The sequence below is a fragment of the Microtus pennsylvanicus genome, chromosome X (assembly GCF_037038515.1).
Source record: "Microtus pennsylvanicus isolate mMicPen1 chromosome X, mMicPen1.hap1, whole genome shotgun sequence".
Taxonomy (NCBI): domain Eukaryota; kingdom Metazoa; phylum Chordata; class Mammalia; order Rodentia; family Cricetidae; genus Microtus; species Microtus pennsylvanicus.
In genome coordinates, this window is record NC_134601.1 from 87,035,043 (window position 1) to 87,060,788 (window position 25,746).

The 25,746-nt window shown below is 45.7% G+C and overlaps 1 protein-coding gene across 1 annotated transcript in view; it reads left to right on the forward strand.

Annotated features, from left to right (window-relative positions):
- Tex11 (testis expressed 11) overlaps positions 1-7,395 on the forward strand; it is a 277,507-nt gene extending 270,112 nt beyond the window's left edge. The window contains exons 28-29 of the mRNA XM_075957716.1: positions 6,409-6,573; positions 7,240-7,395. Of these exons, the coding sequence (XP_075813831.1) occupies positions 6,409-6,573; positions 7,240-7,395 (321 nt within the window). The remainder of the gene's footprint in view (positions 1-6,408; positions 6,574-7,239) is intronic.
- Positions 7,396-25,746: the final 18,351 nt, after the last annotated feature.

Here is a 25,746-nt window from a genome sequence, read left to right on the forward strand (position 1 = left end):
TTGGAGAAAAGAGATTTGCATTTGGAATATATAAAAAGAAATCTTACAACTCCATAAGAACATTTTTCCAGTGGGGGAAGAATGGACGTTGCTGTTTTTCCAGAAAAGATAGTTATATGACCAGCAAGCATATGAAAAGATGTTCAGTATAATTAGTTATCACAGATATACAAATACAAAAATAAAGCGATCTGTCACTTTTACATCCAATAAGATGACTATACTCAAAAAGACAGAAAAAAACTATTGGCAAATAATTAGTGCTCTCAACAAAGACTGTGATTACAAAGCAAAGTGGTGCAGAAGCTTTGAAAATCAGCTGAAGGGTGATCAGTGCATGCCTTGAATGTGCAAGGTCCTGGATTTGATTCCCAACAATGTAAAAGGAGAAGAAGGAAGAAGAAGAGCCTAAAAGTGTCTCCAAAGGTTAATATATTTTCCATATGACCCAGAAATTCCATCCCTGTTTATATACCCAAGAGAAACAATGTATACTGGAAGTGAGACTGTAATTCTTGCTTGACACCTATTTTGTTATATGTAATTGTTATGTGTTAAAGTTAAAACCTTCCTTTTTATTTAAAGAGAAAAGGGGAGATAATATGTGGTTCCCCTCTGTATGCTGTGAATACCATTGGTTAATAAAAAAATTGTCTTGGTCTATGATAGGGCAAAAGAGTAGAGCTAGGCTGGGGAAACTAAACTGAATGCTGGGAGAAGGAAGGCAGAGTGTAGAGACAACATGTAGTCACCGCTGGGAACAGACAAGCAGGAACCTTGCCGGTAAGCCACAGCCACATGGCGACACACAGATTAATAGAAATTGGTTAAATTAAGATGTAACAGCTAGCCAATAAGAAGCTAGAGCTAGTAGGCCAAGCGGTGATTTAATTAATACAGTTTCTGTGTGGTTATTTTAGGGCTAAGCAGCCAGGAACAAACAAGCAGCCTCCTACAACAGTATACAAATAGGAACACATACACAAATACTCAAAGCAGATTCATTCATACAGGAAAAAGGCACATAACTCAAATGTCTTATCAAATGATTAGTAAATATGTGTTGTGATATTTCCATATGATGGAGTATTGTTTGACCAAGAGAAAGAATGGCATACTGATACATGCTATAGAATGAATAAATCTTAAAACTGTTATGTGGGGTTAGGAATTTACCAGTTAATAGAGTACCCACCTAGTATGGAAAAACAAAAATCCCAGAATAGCCAAAACAATCCTGTACAACCAAAGAACTTCTGAAGGCATCACAATACCTGACTTCAAATTCTACTACAGAGCTACAGTACTGAAAACAGCCTGGTATTGGCATAAAAACAGACAGGAGGACCAATGGAATCTAATCGAAGACCTGGATATCAATCCACACACCTACAAACACCTAATTTTTGACAAAGAAGCAAAAAATATAAAATGGAAAAAGAAAGCATATTCAACAAATGGTGCTGACAAAACGGAATATCACCATGTAGAAGAATGCAAATAGATCCATATCTATTGCCATGCACAAAACCCATGTATAAATGGATCAAAGACCTCAACATAAAACCAACCACACTGAACCTCATAGAAGAGAAGGTAGGAAGTAGCCTTGATCACATTGGCACAGGAGACCACCTCCTAAATATAACACCAATAATACAGACACTGGGAGCAACAGTTAATAAATGGGACTTCATGAAACTGAGAAGCTTCTGTTCAGCAAAGGATATAGTCAACAAGACAAAATGACAGCCTACAGAATGGGAAAAGATCTTCACCAACCCCACATTGGACAGAGGACTGATCTCAAAATATACAAAGAACTCAAGAAACTTGTCTTTTTTCTCTTACACCCAACTATGGACAGTTGCATCATTCTCTACTCTTCCCTGCATTCTATATTCCCTTCATTGAATTGACATGCTCTAATTATTATCTGCTGCTGTCTACAAGGTAGCTCCAAAATTACCTTAAATCCCACATGCATAAAACAGAACTAACCAAGTATGGTGGTGCATATCTGTAATCCAAGCACTCAGGGTCATGAGTTCAAGGCCAGTTTAGGCTACATAGGAAGGACCCTGTCTTGAAAAGAAATATAGGGCTGCCACAATAGCTCAGTGGGTAAAGGCACTTACTGCTAACCCTGACAAGCTTATTTAGGTTCCCAAGACCCACATGGTAGAAGGAGAGAACCAACTCCTGCAAATCATCTGACCTCTACCCAAGTAGGGTGCCATGCACATATACACACACAAATAAATAGATAATAATTCTGAAGTCTTGGGATGAGGGTGTGACCCAATGGTAGACTGCTTTCCTAGCAGGCCCTGAGTTTAATCCCCAGCACCAGATAAAACTAGTTTCAGCTGGGCCTGGTGGTCCGTGTCTATAATCCCAGCACTCATGAGACTGAGGCAGGAAGATCACCAGGCTTAGGCTAGTCTAACTACATCGCAAGAAAGAGAAAGAGAGAGAAGAGGGGAAAGAGAGGAGAAAGAAAAATCCCTCTTCATCTCATCATTTCCGTTTTCATGAAGTGTTGCTAAAATCCCTTCCCAGAAGGAAACATAAAGCAGCATCTACCCTTCCTCCTAATGTCCCAGTCACAAACCCAGGCACAATTCTGCCAGAGTTCACTCTGGGTAATCAATCCATTTATTGGGCTTCTTTACAGAGCTTCAGTGTGGGCTGACGACTTTCAGGGGTGTGAGCACACCTCTCCCAACCTGCCAAACCTGAAAAGCTTTACCAAGCAGGGATGAGAGCTTCCTTGTAGCCATATAGATGGGTCTTCCACCTAGCTCTAATCTTCTCTGGCCTCTGTATTCTCTAACTCCTCCCCCAGGCCACATAAAGCATTGCAGAGCTGTATACAGCTAAAGAAACAGCTGTATACTCAGGTTCAAATCTCAGACCTACTCTGCACAGCTATGAGAGGCTGTAAACCTTGAACCAGATCAGCTGGGATGATCTTTTGCAAAGGGGATGTAGTTGAACTCCTTAAAATAGTGGTTTCTTGGCTCAAAGGACAGTCACTGAGACACAAAACATTTCAGTGACTTCCCAAGAGTAGCTTGGTAGTCTAAGCTCTGGTGTGTAATGCAAAATTGTAGTTGGCACTTTTTTAAAAATATTTATTTATTTATTTATTTATTTATTTATTTATTTATTTATTTATTATGTATACAATAGTCTGTCTGTATGCCTGAAGGCCAGAAGAGGGCGCCAAACCTCTTTACAGATGGTTGTGAGCCACCATGTGGTTGCTGGGAATTGAACTCTGGACCTTTGGAAGGGCAGGCAATGCTCTTAACCACTGAGCCATCTCTCCAGCCCTAGTTGGCACTTTCTTTGGGTCACCAACCAGCTCCCAAATAAAGACACGAAATTTATTATTAGTTATTATTAATTATGAATGCTCAGCCTTAGCTTAGGCTTGTCCCACTAGCTCTTTTAACTTAACCTGTTTCTAGTTACCTGTGTTTTTTCTGGGGCTTTTTACCTTTCTTTCATTCTGTAGGTTCTACTTTCCTGCTTCCTTTGTGTCTGGCTGTCTAGCCCCTGGCATCTTCCTGGCATCTTTTCTTTCTTCCTCAAGCCTAAATTCCTCCTCCTACTTACTCTCCCTGCCTAGAAGTTCCACCTATACCTCCTCTGTCACTATTGACCATTCAACTTTTTATTAGACCAATCAGGTGCCTTAGGCAGGCAAGGTAAAACAGCAATACATCTTTACATAGTTAAGCAAACATTCCACAACATAAAACAAATGCAGCACATCTTTGCATAGTTAAACAAATATTCCACAACATGAAACACTTTACACTCCAGCCCTTATGGTGTCATAAGTGTTCCACATGCCTTGTATTAACAGTTACATGCTACAACATATTTTAAATATGCATTGGTGTTTTGCCTGCATGTATGTCTGTATGAGATGTCATATCCCCTAGAACCTGTGTTAGACAGTTGTGAACTGCCATGTGGGTGCTGGGAATTTTACCTGGGTCCTCTGGAAGAGCAGCCAGTACTCTCAGCTGCTGAGCCATCTCTCCAGCCTCACAACATTTTTTACTATAAAACTTTCTTAAGCTTGCAATGAGTTAATATGTGTCCTAATGCTTTAAGAGAGTGGCCTATTGAACGCAGAATTCCAAATGAATGTATTTCACTGAAGTACCACATTAGACTATCTCATGCCAACACTATTCTGAGGAAATGCTCAGAAATTTGATCCTGCATTTGCGAACTTGTTTCCCTTTCTTTTTTATTTTTCCATTCAAAAATTTACACTTCCTCCCCTCCTCCCATTCCCCTCCCGCTTCCCCACTCCCCCTCCTCCCTCCCCCTCCCTCCTTAAGAGAGGGCAGGATACCCTGCCCTGTGGGAAGTCCAAGGCCCTCCCCCCTCCATCCAGGCCTAGGAAGCTGTGCATCCAAATAGACTAGGGTCCCAAAAATCCAGTACATGCAGTAGAAACATGTCCTAGTGCCATTATCAATGGCTTCTCAGTCAGCCCCCATTATCAATCACATTCAGAGAGTCCGGTTTGATCACATGCTCATTCAGTCCTGGTCCAGCTGGCCTTGGTGAGCTCCCATTAGATCAGTCCCACCATCTCAGTGGGTGGACGCACCCCTCATGGTCCTTACTTCCTTGCTCATCTTCTCCCTCCTTCTGCTCTTCAACTGGACCTTGGGGGCTCAGTCCGTTGCTCTGATGAGGGTCTCTGTCTCTATCTCCATTCATCTCCGGACGAAGACTCTAGGGTGATATTCAAGATAATCATCAGTGTGATAGTGGGACAAGACCAGTTCAGGCACCCTCTCCTCTGCTGCCCAACGACCTAGCTGGGGACATCCCCGTGGAGCTAAGTCTCTTGCCATTTTAGGGTTTCACTGAGAAAGTCACATTTGATTGAAGATTGGACCATTTCTTCATTCATTAATTCATTCAGCAAATGTATTGCGCCTCTGTTGAATGCTATGCATAGTGTTGTACTCTGAGGATACAAAAATGAAACAAAAAAAATCTGTATACCACAAAGAACTCAACAGGCTGAAGAAATAAATATGTAATGTTTTTCAAAATGATGTGTTATAAATTATATTAGAGAAATGTAAAGCTTGCTATAGAAATGGAAAGAAACAACTCTAAATTTGCAAAGCCGATGTTTCGGCAAACTAGACTGCCTCTGACCGAGCTCTGCAGTGTTCTTCCCTATCACTGTATCAGGACTGTGCCTCTTGTCCACGTCACTCCAGCAAACCCTTAACCACACCTTGGGAAGCCATTTTCCCTTGTGATATTAAGGGTGAAATTCGGGGCCTCATACGCTTGGCAAGCTTTCTGTCACTGAGCTGTCCTCTCAGATCCACGAAGTCATCTTTCTATGCTGATGCCTTGTTCCCCCAAAGCTGCCGTGGGTCCTTTAAGATGAGAGCTTTGTCTCATCCCTTTAGCAGCCTCCTTATCGTACTGTCTTATACATAGTAGTTTTTATGAATCCACCTGAAGGACAGCTGGGTATGATGGTATGGGTCTGTAGTTCCAGCACGTGGCAGGCTGAGGTGGGACAGTCAGAGGAACCCAGGGGTTTAAGAGCAGACTAGGCAACATAGCAAGGTCCCTGTCTTAAACAAAACAATAGTGCATAAAAGCCAAGACAACACCCTTGCCACTCAAGAAGCATCTTCCCAAATCTTCTGTCACATCTTTGCCCTCCAGGGCCTGAGCCATATTTGGTATGTGGCTTCAACATGAGTGCTGTCTTTGTTCTCCATCTCCTTTACAAGGACAGGGAAAGTTTCTTCTTATACTAATCCTTTTCACTATTACAAAGTACAATGAAGAATCAAATATAATTTTGTGATTAGCGGAGTTAAAAACCACTGATAAGGCTTTAGTACCATCTTAGAAATGGGCCCTTTGTTCGTAGCTTAGTAGATTATCTTAACACTAAAGATTAATATTTCTTTTGCAAGAACAGAAATTCATTGTGGTCAGGGAATTAAGAGACTCAACAAAACAGTTTCTTGACCGTGTCAGAAAAGAAAACGTGGAGATTGAGAAGATAATTAGCTGAAGACAGCAGCAACAGGAGAGTCAAGCAGGATGCAGATTTTTCTTCTGCTTCAGAAAGAGCAGGAATTAGTCTCTTTGATATTTTTTCTTTCAGTGGTAGAGGGCCTCATTGCCTTTTTCCATTTTTGTGTCACTCCACAAGACTTCACTGTGGAACATTCTACAGCTGCCATGCCGTCAAGGTACTCGCCTGCTCTCCAAGAGCGGCCTTTCCTTAGGGCTAGCTGAGCACCTCTTGTTTACTAGCAATGGGACACGATACAGTGTTAGGATCAGTAATGACAGTGACAATTTTGAAACACTCACTCCCTTGGATTTTAGGAGGGCTACCCAGAAGAGGAGATTCTCTGGCTAATGATTAAGTCTTGGAATACTGGAATATTGATGTACAGCAGGAACATGTATGATTCTGCAAAAAGATGGGCTGGCCTGGCACTGGATTTCCTCGGCCACCTTGGCTCCCTCAAAACAAGCTATGAAGCTAAGGTAGGAGGGGAATTCTGCAGTAGGTGGAGGACGTAGAGGGCACAGAAGTCATGACAGGCTCCCATAAGCACATCTTACCTTGCTTGACTGGGGGGAAATCTTCATCTTTGAAGAGCTCAGTGATTCCATATCATTTCATGAGGTAGGAGACAGGGTAGTAATTTCTTAGGGTGAACACCGAGAAGAATGGGGAGCAGCAAACACAGGGATGGTGAACAGAATCTGATCAGGAGGACTGCACTGCCAGGAGTGAGCTCCGGAAAGATGTGTCACTGCCAGTGCCAATGGATGTGGGCCAGGGCTGACCTCTGCAGACAATGGCTGCTCAAACCCCAATTTCCCCAGGGATTGTTATTCTCAGTTTCAAGCGTCTAGACCATTAGCTAACCAGGGTAGGTTTGGGAAGGGAAAAGCCTTATTACCAAATAAGAATAAATTTTGTTTTGAGTACCAAATAAGAATAAATTTTGTTTTGAGTACCTCCTCCCTTACTAGAGTTGTCTGTTCTTAATTAAACAGACCTCCTGCCCTCGGATTCCACTTTCTCAAGAGAGGACTGTGTGTACTCCCCAAATGGCAACTTAGACCAGACTTCGCTGTGGGTCCGGGAATCTTTCCTACATTACTTTTTTCTTCTCAAAGTTTATTTTCTGTCTTCTTTCTCAGGTGAATCTTCTGTATGTCAACCTCATGGAAGCATTAGATAAAAGGTGGGAGTTAAGATCTGCCGAGATGGCTGAGCGGTTAAGAGCATTGATTGAGCCTCCCAAGGACCCGGGTTCAGTTCCCAGCACCCACACGACAGCTCGCCACCATCTGTAACTCCAGTTCGAGGGGTACCAGGTATCTGATGGTACCAGATCCCTGTGGGGTCTCTTCTGATCCCCAGGGGTACCAGGCATGCACATGGCACAGGCCCATGAAATAAAATTGATATTTATTTTTAAAGGAGTCTATCTTTCAGTGAAGGGTGATGCTGATTGGAAGAGGGTGGATAAGCAGGCTGGCTCAGACAAAGTTGAAGGTGTATCTTCATAAGCTGTTGAATAGTTCAGTTTTTGCCATATGTTCCCTTGAACTTTTTGTTCTCTTAAGCACTATTTTTATGTTCAATGAAATTTTCTCAAATAAAAACATTTTGACTTTCACTCGGTGATCAGCTAATTTCCTAACTACTAAGAGTTATATTGGAAGATTCCATGCTAGAGCAAGATACCTCTTGTAAATTAAATGGAGTGGCTACCCCTGCCCAAAGTGCCCAAACTCCCCAAACTAAAGGATAATACAAAACCGCAAACGTCATTGGAAGTGACCTTAGTGGTCACTGGCTCTTGGATTTATCAGAGTCATGAAATCTTTCTTTCAAATCCGTGAGAATTGGTTACCCCATCTCTATTATATCCTATCTTGTGCTCCAGTCAGCGCCGGTCAGAGAGTGGGAGAGGAGAATGAATCACATCCTGTGACTCTTCAAACACATCCTTCTTTTTGGCTTGTCTAATTGGTAAAAAGCTTTTCCTTATACTGAACAAAAATCTGTTTCCCAGTAATAACTCAGCTAGTGCCGTTCAGGTGCCCTTTAGATAATCAAAGACGGAAATTGTCCCCACTCCCCGCCACCACCATTCCGTCATCCAGCTTTTTCTTCTTCAGGTTCAGCATCCTCTCAGTCATTCTTCCTGTGATCTGGTCCCCTTACGTTCCAAGAGCCAAATCCCCATTCCCAAGAGGCCTGGCCCATGCAGAGGTCAGTATGCTCATTCTGCCTGCACTAACAGTGGTATGGTGCAGTACCACATTTGCTGTCCCGCTCCTGCTTGGTTCCTATTCCACTTATAACATTTTCAACCTTTGGTTTCCAAAGACCTGTGGATGGAATAAAAGTTGTAAGTTAGCACAAACACCTGCTGTGCGCTCTTCCTCCACTTCCCTGGATTCTAATTGGCCACGTTGCCTTATTTCTGCTTGCTTGCTTTCTCAGTCCCTTGAGATTGTTCTGCAGACTCTCTGGGGATGGGCAGTCTTCTGCATCAAATTCCCAGTGACTCCTCCACTCCTTGTGATCCATGAACTGAAGCATGCTATGTGTTGAGCACTTGGCATTAGAGGGAGAAGATGGCGAATGTGATGAGCCCTTGCCTGAGAGGGACACTCTGCGATCCTGGAAACCTGTTGGGGAGGTGACCCAGGGACACGCCACCATGGACATTAGAGGAACTCCTTTATTACCCTCTAATTTTGCTTATGAGAACATGCTTGAGTAAGATTTGGTCACTCACTTCGCTCCTAGTTCCAAAACCTGGAAGAGATGTCGAGAAGATAATATTTAAAGTGAATTTTGTAAGATGTGATGTGTTTGGCACTAGACAGATTTTCACAGTTTCTTACGCATGTTTCAGGGCTGATATTTGAGTTTAGTCTTAACTCTAAATGCTTATTCGTGACATCTTTGGCAGCACGATCTTCTCAGATTCTTAATAGGCTTCTGAACTCTTCAAACTCTTTGCTTGCTGATTTTTTTAAAAAAAAAAAAACCTCCTTTAAAATTTCTAAACTGTAAACAATAAGGACCATGTACAGAGATGCTATGTATATATAGGACTACTGTCTGGTCTGTTTTCCATTGTGTCAAAAATCCCTAAGAAAGTCAACTTAGAGGGAGAAAGATTAATTTTGGCTCATACTTTTGGAGGTTTCTGTATGCGATCACTTGGCTCTGTTGTCTCTGGACATGTGGTTAGAATATCATAGTCAAGAATGCATGGCAGGACAAGAGAAGGAGCCCAAAACAAAACGTACGCGCACTGCTGCAAGAGTGCACATTGTAAAAATGTCCTGCATGCCTAGCCATGGCACAAACATCAGAATCAGAAGGCCAGCAATGCTCCAGTTCCAGCGTCTGCCCCACGTGCCACTGGCTGTCCCCATCGTCCTTCACAAATTCAAGATCACAAGCTGTACTGAGTTGTCATGTTTTTTATCTCTTGCAAATGACCTTAGCTTTTCTTCTGAGAACAGACTAATGGCTCTGTAGCCTGAGCCTCAGTTTTGGTGGGTCAGATGTTTCCTGCTGATTAGATTCTCTTTACTCCCTTTGGACAGGCAGCGCCGCAACAACAGTGTGTTCCTGGTGCGGCCCACCAGCAAGCTCTCAGTGTCAGTTCGCCCTGTTACTCACTGAAGTTAAGACGATCTCTGCCAGGCTTCTCCGGTGTGAGGTTAATTGATAAACACTTTGTACTTAGTAATTAGTAAATAATTAGGAGGTTCTTGGTGAAAGCTAATTTGAGACTAAGCAAATATCCTGTTCCTCATTAATGTTCACAAACAAGTTTTAGCATCAAGTGTTAATTCTTACCTGAATTCTTTTTTTAGGTGATGTCTTGGTAAGTGGTGGTTTTTCTTTCTCATTGTTCCCTTTCCTAGGTGGCCTTGGTAAAATAAGGCCTTTTCTGATCCACTTCTTCTTCTTCTTTTTCTTTTTTTTCTTTTTGGTTTGTTTTTTTTGAGATAGGGTTTCTCTGTGTAACAGCCTTAGCTGCCCTGGCACTTGGTCTGTAAACCAGGCTGGCCTCCAACTCACAGAGGTCTGCCTACCTCTGTCTCCCAAGTGCTGGGATTAAAGGCGCGTGCACACTGGCCGCCCTTCCACTTCTTATCCCCTCCAGGGACTTGTCCATGCAAATGCTCCGTCACTCGGCTCATCTCCACTTATTTATTCAGCCATCCTTTTAACCTACATTTTAGCATACATTTAATAGAGTCTTACTATTGAGTGACCGATAGTTCACCATCGTTATTTGTCCTGTGCTCTTTTGGTATGTCCCCATTTTCTGTAAGCACTTCTTTACCTATGGCACAGTGAGATGCTCCGGGCTCATCTCAGACATTTCCTGCTCCAATCTTAGATCAGTGATTTCTCCAAAGAGACCTGGTTCCTTTAGACAGAGAATGGTGATATGCCCCAGGATCTAGTTCCTAGTTACATTCATTATTAACTAGGGTCACACTGTTGCTAGGTCTTCGGAGCCAACGGAGCTAGGAAATAAACTTGTGGGTGTATGTGCATACACGCTTATGCCTATACATGATCCCCAACACTCATGCACACACACACACATACACACACTTATATAATAGATTATACTGATGCCTCCATTTTCAATCCAGTACTCAGATTCTAGCCTTCCTATTGTCAGAGGTTTCTGTCCCACCCAGTCCTGCAGCCATTCAGTCCCAAAGAAACACACAGAGGCCTACATTAATTATAAACTGATTGGCCTATTAGCACATGCTTCTTATTAACTAATTCTTACATCTTAAATTCGCCCATAATTCTTGTCTGTGTTAGCCACATGGCTTGGCACCTTTTTTTAATCAGTGAGGCATTCTCATCTTGTTTCCTCTGTGTCTAGGTGATTACTGCAGACTGAGCCTTTCTTCTTCCCAGAATTCTCCTGTTCTGGTCGCCCTGCCTATACTTCCTGCCTAGCTACTGGCCAATCAGCATTTTATTAAATCAGTACAAAGTCAAATCTTTACAGGGTATAAGACCATTGTCCCGCACCTTCCCTCCTTTCCATATTTGTTAGCTCTTCCACCATTGTGATTTGCTCCTTTTCTCTGCATGGCCCCAATCTCCCAGCCACTCAGCCCTTCTCCTAAGCTGCAACCCCCCACCAGCTGCCCCTCTCACGCCATCCCACTCAGCCCTTCTCCTAAGCTGCAACCCCCCACCAGCTGCCCCTCTCACGCCATCCCACTCAGCCCTTCTCCTAAGCTGCAGCCCCCCACCAGCTGCCCCTCTCACTCCATCCCACTCTTCTGCAAGGCTCTCATTCCAGATCCTCCTGCCTCCACCTTCCAAGTGCTGAGAAAACAATTGTGCACTGCCGCAGCCAGTTATGGGGTACTGGGGGTTGACTCCAGGCTTTCATGCACACTAGGAAGCATTCTGCCAGCTGAACTACCTCTCCCAGCCCCATCCTCAGTATCTCCTGAGCTCCAGGAAGACACTGCAATATGTTTTCCTTACAACTGTACGTTCCAATGACTCATACAGCACCTACACTTATAAATATTGTTAAAAGAATGAATGAAATTTCTATGCTTGCTTTTCCATCTATATTGATATTAATAAATCATCTGCTTATATGCACAGCTTTAAAAAGAAATCTAATACGTGTTCTCATTGATCAGTCAAAATAACTGTCAGATAGGTGATTCTATACCTCTCTCTGCTCCCCTCCCCACCTTGTTATTCTGTGGCACGTGAAGCTTGGCGAGTTTAAGGAACTTAGAGTGACTTAGTTACTTTTCTGGTGTGATAAAGCTCTCTGACAAGAGCAGCTTACAGGAGAAAGGATTTATTTCAGCTCACGGGCTCAGATGAATCCAGTCCATTGTGGCAAGGAAGACATGGTAGCAGGCAGGAGAGACAGGGAGGCAGGAGCAAGAAGCTGGATAGTCACATTGAACCGAGTCTTAGGAAGCAGAGAACAAAGGGGGCCAGACTAGAAAGCACTGACTTCCTCCACGAAGGTTCTACCTTCCCAAGTTCCAAGTAGCATCACCATGTGGGGACTGAATTCAAATGCTTGAATCTACAGAAGACATTTCACATTCAAACCACAGCACAACAAAACACCTGGTGAGTGGTACAGATGTGACTTAAAGTCAGACCTAAGCTGACCTCAGTGGGATAATTGTTATTCTAATTACTTTGGAGGCTGGGGTAAGAGAATCACAAGTTCAAGGCCAGCCTAGACAATTTAACAAGAACCTGTCTCAAAATAAAAAGCAAAAAGGGCGAGGAGATAGACTCCATGGTACAGCCCTTGCCCAGCATGCACAAGGCCCCCGGTTACACAGGACCCAACCCCCCTGCCTTCACATCACCCTTATGTCCTCTGAATTCTTCCAAATCTGCCTTCTTAACTTTTAAGACAAAACACTTCAGTACTGTCTAGCTTTGAACTCTCACAAACTCTAAGATGGTACTATGTGGTCATCTGCAAGCCTCCACTTTACCAATCATTATGGGTCAGTTCTTTATGGGTATGGAATTAAGCCAGAATAATAAAGAATCCCTCTTGGAGATTTTGTTGTTCTCTCTGATGGGTAATGCTGTCAGGAAGAAAGGTAAAGACTCTTTGAATGTTCTGCAGATGAATCTTAAAGTAACTTTTATTTTTGAGACAGATTCTCCTCCAACTCATAATGTAGCTTGTGATGACCTTGAGTTTCCTGTTTGCGTCACCCAAGTGCTAGGATTATGATGTGTGTCACCATGTCCAACACAGCAAATCTGGTCCAAGTCTCTCAATTCCACTGTATTTAGCCATGTTAAAACGTTGGTGTCCTGTATCCATCAGTAGATCACGACATCCATTTACGACTTTCTCCTGGGCAGTGGAATGTAATGTATTTCACTCTTTCACTTCCTTTCTCCTTGTAAATGTCACATCTCTGTCGAGGACTCTGCCTTCACCTCTGTGGGTTTTTATTTATATAGCACAGTGTCACCTCCCATTCTAGAAGGTATCCGCTTAATATTTCTTTTAATGCCAGATTCCCCTTGTAAGTTGAATCCCTCCAAAACTTAGTGGCTCCTAATCTTACATGCTTTATCTTGAGCTAGCACTTCAACTTTACTGTTAGGTAGAACCATATGGAGCTGCCATTTTGTAGGTCAAAAATAGTTGAATACTGGCGATTTCATATGGTTTAACTTAATGTTTGTGCTGAGCATTGGAACAGAAAGTTCTCAAGTTGTAAGTTCGATGTGTGTGCTGTTTTCTAGATACATCCTCCTTTGGCTTCATGAGTGGCTTCCTGAGAGCCGCTCTTGCTGTCATATCTAAGATTATCTGCATGCAGTTGATTTTCATATCAAAGTACTTTTCTCTTTTTCCCTCTGCTTCCAATTTAAAGTTTTCTTTATCACATAATCAAAGCTCTAGGAAACATATTTCCCCAGTTATCACAGAGAGCTTTGTTCCTCTGTTCTTAGCTAAGAGTCCAGTAATCCAGCATTTCAAACCATTTTCTTCTAAAATCCCATCTCTAAATACAGCCACCTCCGTCTTCCACAGCTCCCTGGAAATGGGACTACATCATCAGCGACCTTCGTCATGTAGCAGTCACATACCTATTAACGAGAAACCTCGAATGTTTATTCATCCATGTGCTCTTTTATACATTCATTCATCTGTCCTTCCAGTCAATAAATGATTGTGGTTTGGACCAAGGCCTTTCTCTCGGGGAGTTTTGTGTTCTGATAGCAGAAAGGGCTGGGCTTGCATTTCAAGAGATTGGATGTAGAAGAGTTCCGTGGAACTGTCTAGTCAGGGAAGAACAAGGATTCCAGGGCAGAAGAGCAGGACGTGCTAGTGAAGGGGGTTGGAGCAGGCTTTAAAGACAAGATCCGAGCTCAGCATGGTGAGGTTTGCCCAGAGTCCCAGTACTCTGGAGGCTGGGCAGAGGATCACGTCTGTAGCCGTCCTGGGCAACAGAACACGACAGAAAGAAAGAGGAGATGTGTACCATTTGGACAGAAGCATGAGGGGAAGGCCGTGACCGAGGGAAGCACGCAGGCTCCTGCAGGAGGCGCTGCGAGGCTCTGTGCCTTTGCCATGCTGGGGCTCAAAGGAGAATACTGGGAGGGGAAGGGCTTTAAAGGTAGGGCGAAGGATTCCCACTATCTTTCTAAGGACTTTGAAGGATTATTTTTATTGAGCTCAAGAACAGGCTTATTGGAGTTTAAAAGAAAAACAGCAGAGCAGGCAAGCTGGAAATCTGAGCAGCTGCCCACAGGAGAGCGGGAGAGGGAAGGAGAAAGCCGCAGCATCTGAGTGAAGAGTGTGGAGATGGACCACATGGCAGTAGCAGCCACGTGGCAGAGGTGGGGCTGTGGTGACTAATCTTGGTTGTCAACTTGACTGCTTCTGGGACCAACTAAAACACAAGCTGCTGGGACTCCTCGGAGGGGTTTCCTTCATCAGATCATTCGAAGCAGGGAAACATACTCTAGATGTGGGCGGCGCCTTCTGGAGGCAGCCCAGAAAAAGAGGACATGAGAGAAGGAATGGCTTGGGCCTGTTTCCCTCCCTCTCGCTGTCAGGTTTATCAGTTCCACGGCTGCAGCATCCTTTCTCTGGTTCCAGCCAGGGCTTCTTAGGGCTCCTAACACAGGCTGTCGGGCAGCAGCTCTGCAGGAATCCTGCAGCACGCCGGTGCCAGACTGAGACTACTGAGCCATCCAGCCTAGTATCCAACTACCAGATCCTCGGCCTCTCCAGTGTGAGACAGCCATCAGTTCTGTTCCCTGAGAGAAATCCGCCTCCGCAAATTGAGGCACCAGAAAGTAGGTTGTTGCTGGGGACAACCAGACTGTGTTGTTTCTTTTTGGTATTTTGTTCTGTTCTGTTTTGTTTTGTTTTATTGCTGCTGTTGTTGTTTGGTTTTGAGGAATGTAGAAGACTTTGGACCTTTGGACTAAGAAGTTGGTTGAATGCTGTAAGTAGAGTTTAGTGGACTTTCCTAGCACAGACCTGGAAAACAGCAATGCTGAGAATCAGCTGGACTTAGAGGCCTGGCTCCACAGGTGTCAGAGGGAATCAAGAGCACCAGGGCTAGAGACCATTTCTGCCCATGTTCTGGGAACTTTCCTGAAGTCAAATTGAAAGTACTGGACTAATATTTTTTGCAAAGGAGGTAGCAAGGCTGCATAATGTCTTAAGTATTTGTGGCAGGACATGCTGCTTAGTTTTATGTTAACTTGACACAAACTGGAGTCATTTTGGAAGAGGGAACCTCAGTTGAGAAAATGCCCCCACTATACTGGCTTCTGGGCAAGTCTGTGGTGCATTTTCTTGGTTAATGTTTGATGTGGAAGGGTCCGTGTATGTCACTGTGGATGGTGTCACCCCTGGGCTGGTGGTCTTGGGTGCTGTCATCAGGCCAGGCAAGCCAATGTCACTGTGGATGGTGTCACCCCTGGGCTGGTGGTCTTGGGTGCTATAATCAGGCCAGGCAAGCCATGAGAAACAAGTCAGTAAGCAGAGTTCCTCAATGATTTCTGCTTCAGCTCCTGCCCCCAGGCTCCTGCCCGTTTGAGTTTCTGTCTTGACCTTCTTTAGCAATGGACTGCGATGTGGGGGTGCAATCAAAAGAAACCCTTTCTTTCTCAAGTTGCCTGTGGTGACGATATTTTATCCTAGCCATAGAAAACATAACTAAGACAGAAAGTGGTGCCAAGTCATGGGGTATTGCTGTGGCAGACCTGCCCGTGTTTTTTGGTAAGGATTTTAGTGGCAGTTGACTGTAAAAGCCATTGAGCGTTTGGTGCTCAGTGGACTGTTCTGTGGGAGCTTGGAAGATGAGAATGGCGGAAGAAATGCAGGTGATGGAGGCCTGGTTTATTACAACTGTTAAGGCCATTCTATATTTTCAGTGGAGAATTTCTGGTTCTAGTCATGTGGGGCTGAGAAGTCAGCTGTCATTAACAAAAGACCAGAGCCACGAAAGTGGAAGCGTTGCTTTTCTGGAACAATCGCAGTCTTCTGAGAAGTGTTTCCTCAGGTCAGCACACAGAAGCTGTGGTCCAGAATAGGCTGAGGCTGAATCTCATGCTGCCAGCTGAATCCGATGTTACAGCAAGTACTGTTGGGTTTAAAAGTATAAAGGGGCCATGGGGAGCAGCTGAGACATGACTTATGATATTCGAGATAGGCCACTGGCGAAAGTGAAGCCCCGGTATCAGTGAACACCCCAGTGTGGAAGGAGTTATGGAGAGAGACTGAGGCTGGGCACTATGTAGCTGGTTTAGACTCCCTAAAGAGAACCTGGGAGAAGCTATGGTAAAGGTGCAGCCCAGCTCCGAAGGAGACGCCTGCTGGGACTAATGAGTCCTGGCCTTCAGCTGGATGTTGGGACTAATGAGTCCTTGCCTTCAGCTGCTCTTCCCTCCTAGAACCTTCTAATTAAAGTCACTAGAAGCTGTGCCTAGTTAGAGGATCAGAGGATGGGATTTTCAGCTGTTGGGTATTGACTGCAGTGTATTTAAGCCTACATGTTGCTAGTAAAGAGGGGCTTTGGTATCAGTGTTAAGAGGTCTGCGTGTCGGTCTGTCTCTACTTCTGTGTTCTCAACCTCCAGCCCCTTGCCCCAAGCTTGTGAACTGGGGTCTAATGCATAGGGCCGCAGTGCGCGGCAGACGCCAGCATTTTGGAGATGCCAGTATAATGGGACAACAGCAACCATGGAGTGGTGCTGGCCTGATCCTGCAAGACAAGCTGTGTGTGCTATGTGTGGATGGCTGCACAGCCCTTCGGAGCCCAGAAGATGCTGAGTGAGTCCCAGGGGTCTTTATCAGTGTGAGAGTTTGGTTTTACTTTATTCACATTGTCACTGTGCCCTGGTTCTTCCTCCTTGGATTAAAAAATTATGAGGCTTATTTTTTCATTTTACAGGAGCCCACAGTTAAGAGACCATGAAATTTTACAGAGACTTTGGATGTTTTAGAGAAACTTGGGAGACTGTATGTTGTTCCTTTTGGAGACTACAGCTCCCAGCATTCCCCTGGACTACATATACCAGCGCTATGAGAGGCTGCACATGCGCAGGACATTTCTCCCAGACGCCCCTGCGTTCCCGTTAAAAACGAGGGTCGCCTCAAGCCGTGCCCTCTCTCCCTCCCTCCCTTCCCTCTCGTCTCTTCACACCTGTCCCTTACTTGTTGTTACCCCACACACACACATTAAAGTGCACCCACGTGGGACTGCCGCGTGTCCGTGTCTCCTTCCTAACCCCGCACCGCCGTGTGTCTCGCGTTTCGTCTCCGTCTCCAAACCCCGCAGAAAGAATAACACTGTAGAAAAACACTGAGCTTTGAAAGAAACTACATGTTTTAAATTTACAGGTTGGAACTTTTAAACTTATTTGTTTGCATTGTCTATTAATGTTAATGTGCCATCTTGGGGATAAACAAGAAAGGAAAGGTTCTAGTTGAATAGTGACGTGTCTGTGTCAAGTTGACAAAGGTCAATTGTGCTGTCAAGCTTTATGTCAACTTGGCACAAGCTAGGGACCTTTTGGAAGAAAGATCCTCAGTTCAGAAAATGCTCCCACCAGATTGACTTGTAGGCAAGCCTGTGGTCCATTTTCTTGGTTGGTGATTGATGTGGGAGGACCCAGCCCCAAGAAGGTAGTCCTGGATGCTATATGAAATGAAGCCGAGCAAGCCATGAAGAACAAACCAGTAAGCAGTGCTCCTCCATGCGTCTACATCAATTCCTGCCTCTGGGATTCTACCTTGAGTTCCTGGCCGGACTTCCATAGATGTTGGTCTTTGATGTAGAAGCATACGCAAAATAATACCCTTTCCTTCCTGGGTTCCTTATGGTCAAGGTGTTTTAGCAAAGTAACAGACACCCTAAGACACGTGGTTATTATTGATTTTTCTTATTTGGGCCTACAATGTCAAGAGCAAGTGGAGCAAAAAGCAATAAAAAAGGTACAGTTTGGACAGGAAGGCACTAAGAAGCTTAATGTTACAGCATGTGCTGAGAGAGCTTGTAATTGCTAAGGAGATTAGTGCCACTAAGCTTTGGAACAATGGGAATGGTACCCTCAGGTCAAGAGCCCCACATAGCTAAGCTTCCAATTTGTGAAAGGAAGAGGCCTAATGAGTTTTCTGCTTCCAGAACACAGCATACAGAGTGTACTGCAAATATGACTTAAGGGACCAGGGTCCATCCCAAGGTCCACTCAGACGTGGCTGTGTCATCCACAGGATGTGGTTTGGGAGACAGGCAAAGTGGAAGGTCATGTATTCTTCCACGATGGTTTCAGGGAGCCACCGAGGGTGGGCAAGGTGTGACAACGCTGGAGTCACTACAAGAAGAGGGCCTTGACAGGACACTATGTGATGCTGCAAAGATGACCCCAAGATGTTGGAGATACCAGAAGTGTTCTGCCAGTGAGAGCTGCATACAGGGAGGCGAACCAGCCCAAGAAAGAAATGTGTGTTGTAGGGCGCAAAGCTGGAAGGCTGGAGCCATCTAAGCCCTTGGAAGCTGAAGTCCCAGATACCAGATACGGAACTACAGGATGGGGTTCATTATTGGTTTTGGCCAGTATTTCCTCGCTATGCCCTCGTTCCTTCCTTTTTGAATGGCAATGGATAGTCCATGCCATTGTGTGCTCTAAGGATGTCATTTGCTTTTTTAGTTTATGGGAGAGGGTTATAACGAAAAGTTTGCCTTGTGTCTCAGAAAAGACTTTGGATTTTTAAACTGTGTTTAGACTGTGATAGACTATGGGAACTTTCGAAGTTGGACTAAATGCATTTTACATTATGATATGGCTCTGGGAGCCAAAGAATGGAGTGGAGTGTTTGGAATGAGACCATCCACGCTACCCCCCACCACAGGCGCGTGTGTTTAACACTTGGTCCCCAGCTGATACCCATTTGGAGCTAGTTGTAAAATCCTTAGGAGGTATGGAGGAAGTCTGTCACTGGGAGCAGATTTTAAGAGCCCGTGGCCCACCCTGCTTCCAGTTGGCTCTCTCTGTTCCATGTTTGCAGCTGGAGCTGTTCTCTCTCTGCCTCCCCCACCACTGTAGATGCCCTCCTTTGAAGCTAAAGGGCAAACGAAAGTCTTTCTTGGGTTGTTCTGGTCATGGCATTTATCACAGCAACGGAGAAATAACTAATATGGTGAGTTTTCAGGAAGAGTGAGCACGCCCCCAGTATAAGGAGAAAGCGTACTTAGGTTCTGGGCAGTATCCAAAAGAAAGAGTCAAGAAAAAGCTGCCCTTTCCTGAGTCAGGAGCAACTTAACCATTGAAGGAGTTTAAGCCGAGAACTGGCAGAGGCAGAACCGGCCCTTAAGAATGGTAACCTAGGCAACAGTGGGTAAATTGGGGAAGGGAGCGTGAAGAAGCAGGAAGGCTAATTTGGAAGCCCTTGCAGTTACTCGCTGAACCTTCAACAATAGAACTTAGCAGTAAATTCATATTTATGTGATTATTTTCTGATCAGCCCCAAGACTATACCCTATGCCAGGGCACAGTGTCCTCTGCGCGTAACAGCCATTTCTTTCCTCGGAGCAGCAGTGCGTTCCTGCAAGACTCTTGCCCTCACGCCTGTTGAGATTTCCTCACAGAAGAGGCGAGGAGGGTCATTAGATTCCACCTGAGATCTCAGCCACACCCTCCTGCAGCTCCCTGCCAGCTGGGCGCAACCTTGCCCGGGCGGCACACGGGCTGGTGGGCTCAGGAAGTAAGAGTATATAGGCGAAAGGTTAACTGAAGGAGGCTAGGCTTCGCTCAGACAGCTATGGAGAGGGTGAGGCTTTTTCATGGTTTGGCTGTTCACCCAGGCTTCCATAATGAAGTTAAAGAAATTCATTAGCTCCCCAAATGGATAGAATTGGACTTTGTCCTCCCCCCCCCCCTTTTTTTGGCTTACTGGATACACGTTACAGGTTTAATTAATGTCTTTCCTTTTTTTTTTCTTCTAGACAGGGTTTCTCTGTAGCTTTGGTGCCTGTCCTGGAACTAGCTCTTGTAGACCAGGCTGGCCTCGGACTCACAGAAATCCGCCTGCCTCAGCCTTTCAAGTGCTGGGATTAGAGGGGCACGCTACCACCGCCCAACTTTAGAATTGGATTTTAATTTGTGATTGGTGCCTTATGCAGGGTAAGTAGGCGTTTGTTCCCATTTCCTTAGGAAAAGCTCCCCAAACTCTTGGTGCCTAAGACAGAGAGAGACATGACAGAACCAGAACTAAGTTTGGGAGGGGGTGACTGCACAGCCCTGCAGCAGGGGCTGAGGCCTTCAAGTGAGGCCGATCCGTGAAAGAGTAGCGAGTCCGCAGGGGCCATCCTGATGTGGCTCCCTCTCCCCATGTAGTGTGCTATAGTGTGCTTCCTCACTGTGCTGGTGACTGCACACCTGTGCCAGATGACGGGCCATCTAAGCAAGGGCAAGCTGAGAGGGAGCATTCTTGGTGGGAGTTCTATGGTCACCATCTTCTCTATCTAGTCCGTGTGCCGTGGCAACTGGATGGATGAGATGTCCTCCAAACCGTTGATGAACTAGAGAACACACCACACTCCCTGAAAGGAGCTGGGGTGTCAGGTGCATGAGTTGGGTGATAAGATATGCAACTGAGGTGCAGCTCTCAGCACAGAGAAAACCTTGACCACATAGTGAGGAATCACAAGAAGACAAGCTATCCTCTGCATTTGCCTCCGATTTGTAACGTGGGAAATGGAACAGCGAGATGGAGGTGTTGCCTTGCTGTACTTTTTATTGCTTGCTTGCTTGCTTGAGTTAGGGTCTCATGTGGCCCAGACTGGCTCTATGTAGCTAAGGATGGTCTTGAACCTCTGACCCTCATGTCTTCACATCCCTGGTACTGGGTTTATAGGCATGTGCCACAGAGTCCAGTATGCAGTGCTGGGGACCAAGCCCAGGGCTCTGTGCATACTCGGTAGGCACGCACTCTATCAGCTGAGCTGAAGCTGCACTCAGCCCCAGCCCCGGCTTGCTGTTTCTTCAAGATGGCAGGGTGCAGGGAAAGGAGAGTGTAAGTTATATCTATGCTAGAGAGCCCTTCTTGGGCTCTAAAACCTTGGAAACCATGGGAAGAATTGTACAGCATGAAGAAAGTGAGGTGGACATTGAACAAGATAGCCCTTGGGTCCAACATATTACAGAGGAAGAGAACATCCATGACTCGGCATACAGGCCGGAGCCTTAAAAATGATCCAGTACACTGTTATAATCTGGGAATACTCAGCCCTGGGGCTGCTTGATTTAGGGGAAGGTATGCTAAAGGAATGAAAGAGCCTCTCACAGCCTGGCTTATGAAGGCGGTGAGACATGGGATAGGATCAGTCTGAGTCCTCTGCAGGATAGAACTCTTCCAGAGCTGCACGACCTGAAGCAATCTGAGGGAAATCAGTCACCGATGGACAGGCTCCTGTGGGCCAGTCAGGACACCTGGTTATCACAGGCTGAGGTCTGCGTGAATGTCAGGGAGTGGACAAAGATGACAGAGGAGTCAGTTACTGAGGGAACTGGGCATACCCAAGGTGATGTCTGATGCCCAGTTCGCTGAGCTGGATAAGACTCTGTTCACCAGACAGTTAAGTATTTAAAACTGCAGGTGGTGGCACACACCTTTAATCCCAACACTTGGGAGGCAGAGGCAGGTGGATCTCTGTGAGTTCGAGGTCAGCCTGGTCTACAGATAGTTTCAGAATAACCAGGCCTGTTACACAGAGAGACCCTGTCTCGAAAACAAAAATGAAAAAAACACACAATAAAAGACTTTAATTCATTATGGACTTGGGAACTTAAGGAACTTTAGTGGCCTTGCTGAGCCCCTTGGTGAGGCATTTTGTGAGGTCGGAGAGGCTTTGGCTGATCTGAGTGACTTAGATTGACATATAAATTGGGCCTGTAAAATGATAAAGCAATCCAGAAATGACAGCGAAGGGCAGAGCAGAGAAAGGTGTCAAGCCTTCCCAAGAGGGGCAGGGCAATGACAGCCAAATGCTGTGATGGAGGAGGGTCATCTGTCTGTGTTACTTTCATTGGTTAATAAAGAAAACTGCCTTGGCTTTTGATAGGACAGCGGCTTAGATAGGCGGAGTAGACAGATCAGAATGCTGGGAGGAAGAAGGCAGTGAGGCAGATGCTATAGCTCTCTTCTCCAAGATGGATGCAGGTTAAGATCCTTTCCGGTAAGCCACCACCTTGTGGTGCTACACAGATTAATAGAAATGGGTTAATCAAGATACGAGAGTTAGCCAGTAAGAGGCTAGAGCTAATGGGCCAAGCAGTGTTTAAAAGAATACAATTTGTGTGTTGTTTCGGGTATAAAGCTATCTGGGCGGGAGCTGGGCGGGAACGCAGCCCACCACTCCTATCACTACAATGCTGTACTAGTGAACCTTCTAGAAGACTAAAGTTCATAGAAGGCATAAATGTATATAAAAAGATGCTCAAGGTAAAGATGGTATATCCCAGGGGTGGGCAGGTATCCTCCAGAGTAAGCTGTGTCCATTTCTCTCCTACACAAAAAGTATGCAAGGGCAGAGATTGTCACCCAGCTAGGGTCCCTCTCAGCAGCCAGGTGAGTTTGACGTGAGCCAGCAGCTGCAGCCACAGTGCTAACCTAGAGCCTATCAGACCAGGGAGGGTGAGCGGGGAGCAGCCAAAGCAGTGAGCAAGCCAGGAGAGCGAGTCCAGCCTCACTCTCTTGAGCTAGGCCAAGCATGAGTCAGCCTCATGAAGCCCATTTGGGCTGGGGAGATGCAGCCTATGGCAGCACCACGGCTTGAGGATGATTGTTGGTTGTAGAGATGCAGATTATAGATGGTAGATTATAAAGATGGTAGGTTATATAGGCAGGACCACCATCCATGCCAATGTACCCAACTTTGCTCTTCTGAGGAAAACAACTGATAGAAGCAATAAGATCAGCCCATGCTTTTTTGAACTTTGCTAATGTTCTTGAGTACCTGTCCATTAAGGCGCTTACTCCTGGAACAACTGGTGCTTGCTTCTTGGCATGAACAGAGTAGTGGGCCTTCCGAGAGTCTGCCTCGTCTCTATAACAAGACTGTATCATAGAGATGGTCTAGGAAGGTTCTAGCCACTCCTCTTATGCTTCTCTCAAAGCTGTATGTGAGTCTCGTGGTCTCCAGAGGTGATACCAGTACAGTGGAGAATTGATTCCATCTGCGCTCCTACGGGGAAGTCATCTAGTCTCAGGCGACTTTTTGGTGGTGTGCTACTTTGGGGTCACTCACACTCTGTACCTAACCCCTCCCCCATGCTCTTTAAGTAAGGCCACAGGGAAGACAAACTGAGCCCTCCGCTGGCTGCAGGGCACTGGGAGCAGGACTCTCACCGGGTTAGAATCACCCAGGATTCTACCCTGCCACCTTCTTGCTGCTTCGGTAGCCCCATTCAGGCAAGGCCCACCACCTCATCTCTTCAAAGGCAGGCATCTGGGTGGTTTTTGATTTTTGTTTTTGTACCTTTATTCCAGAATTTCCCCGGCTACAACTTCTTTATGAAATTTGAATGATCTATTCTAATCCAGAGCTTCCTAGTTTTTCAATCTGCTCTGGAATTTGACCTCTGTGAGCAGCCAATAGAAATGACTTCCCCTGGTCTGAGCCCCAGGACCTGTTCCCTTGCTCCTTAGAAGAAAGCCCCTAGCCTGCCAAGGAGTACTGTTTGGCTGTGTAGTAACAAATGCTCGTCTTCAGCAGCTGTTCTTACACCTTTTACGTTACCCGTTTTGTTGGTCTCAAGTGCAAGTTCACAGAAACATGACCTTTTTGTCAAGGACCTGGCAAAGTCACCTTACCATTCTACTGAATCATTTCAGTAAGTGTTAGAGCAGGGAGAGCCTTGAGATCACCTCAGTTTCAAGGAAGACTGAGGCCCAGAAAGGGAAATTTTGACAGTCACTTAGCCAGCACTGGTAATGTAGGGTGTGTATTAGCCCCAGGGTATGGCGGGATCCAACAGAGGCGCTCCAGGCCTCCTAGAAGCCTAGTTGGAGAAGTACATATGAATACAGCCAACGTGCAAAAAGGAGTAAGTCAGGAGAAACTATTAGGAGGGTGGAAGAGGGGGGCTCTTCTTGAGAGGTCACTGACATTTCAGCAGAAGCTTCAAGGTTTCTTCACAGAAGAGATGTGAACTACAAAGACTCCAGACAGGGGCCTTGCTCCTAGGTAAAAAGCATGGATCTACACTGGTCTTTCAAGAAATGTCAAGCAGTTAGCCCTGTAAGCACAGAGTGCTCAGCAAAACCTGTCCCCTCCCCCACTCCCCTGCTCCTTCCCCGGTGGCTTTTTCTGCAGGTCTTAAAGGTCTTGATCTGAATTTCACCTCCAGAGGTGTCCCCGTGCACCCTTTCCTAAGCACACTTCCCATCCTGTGTATTTCCTTCACCGCCCTCCCTAAGGTAAAATTCTGTGGGCTATTTCTTTGCTCCTTACGAGATCTCAGGCTCCTTCAGACTGGGACTATTCTTGTGCCCTTGTCGTTCTATCACCAAGAGGAAGGCCTGTCTACAGTAAGCAGCAGTTCCTGATATACAGGCTGGACAGGGATGGCAACAAAGAAGTATATTGAAGAGTCATAAATATTCAACAAGTTTTGGCTGGAAAGTCCATATGATGACCCAAGGAGTCGGATCAGGTTTGAGCCCGGGGATAGGAAAATGTGGTGCACCCACAGGGACAGGGACAGATCTGCCAGCTGGGTGAGCACTGGAAGGGAAGGATTCTGCTCAGAGCTAAATGAGGTTCCCTGTGGAGAGTAGGGACAGGGCCCGGAATGTCCTGCTGGGGAAAAAGGCTGGCATCTGAGCGCTTTCCGGTGCAGTTCAAGGATAGCCGTAGTTGAGCCCTAGTGCTGTCGCTTGTCCGTGGTGCAAGGTGGGTGGCCAGTTAGCTCTGGGAGGACAGCAGAGCGCAAAGAGGAATGAGCAGAGCAAAGCGGAGTGCTTGAAGGTGAATAGAAATTAAGCAAATGGAGTAAGATCCCAATGGAAGATGCAAGGTCAGAAAGCAAAGCGTCGCCCACAGGCAGGAGCCTAGTCAGATCCCTGTTCCCAGGGTTGAGACAGACTGCTGCTCATTCATCCGCTCCACCCTCTGGGGCAGCACTTGGGTGTGTGGAGGAGCAGCGAGACTGCTCTCAGAAAGACAAATGGGCAAGCTGAGGTCCCATGTCCTGAGCAAAGGTACAGGCTGCTGGGGTGTCTGGGAGCACAGCTGCTGTAGCCATAGGCTGTTTGGCCCATGGTTCTGTGACTTATTAACCACATGATCACACCGTGCCTCAGTTTCCTTACCTAGGAAAGTGATAAGGCAGCTCCTTCCCAGCTGCTCTTGGCAATGGATGACTAGAGCACATGTGTGAATGGTGACAAAGATGACAAGGTATAAAAGAGATCAGTTCTATCTCCTGGTGGGAAGAGGGTGCAGCCCCGTGAGAGGGAATGAATGAGATTCTTGTACCAAGTCTTCACATATTAATGGGTCCTCTAGGGAACTATGAAGGGGGAGTGGGCATTTCTAGGCAGAGAACCAAGACTCAGGGTATTTGTGGGCGGGGGGAGCGCCTTCAGGG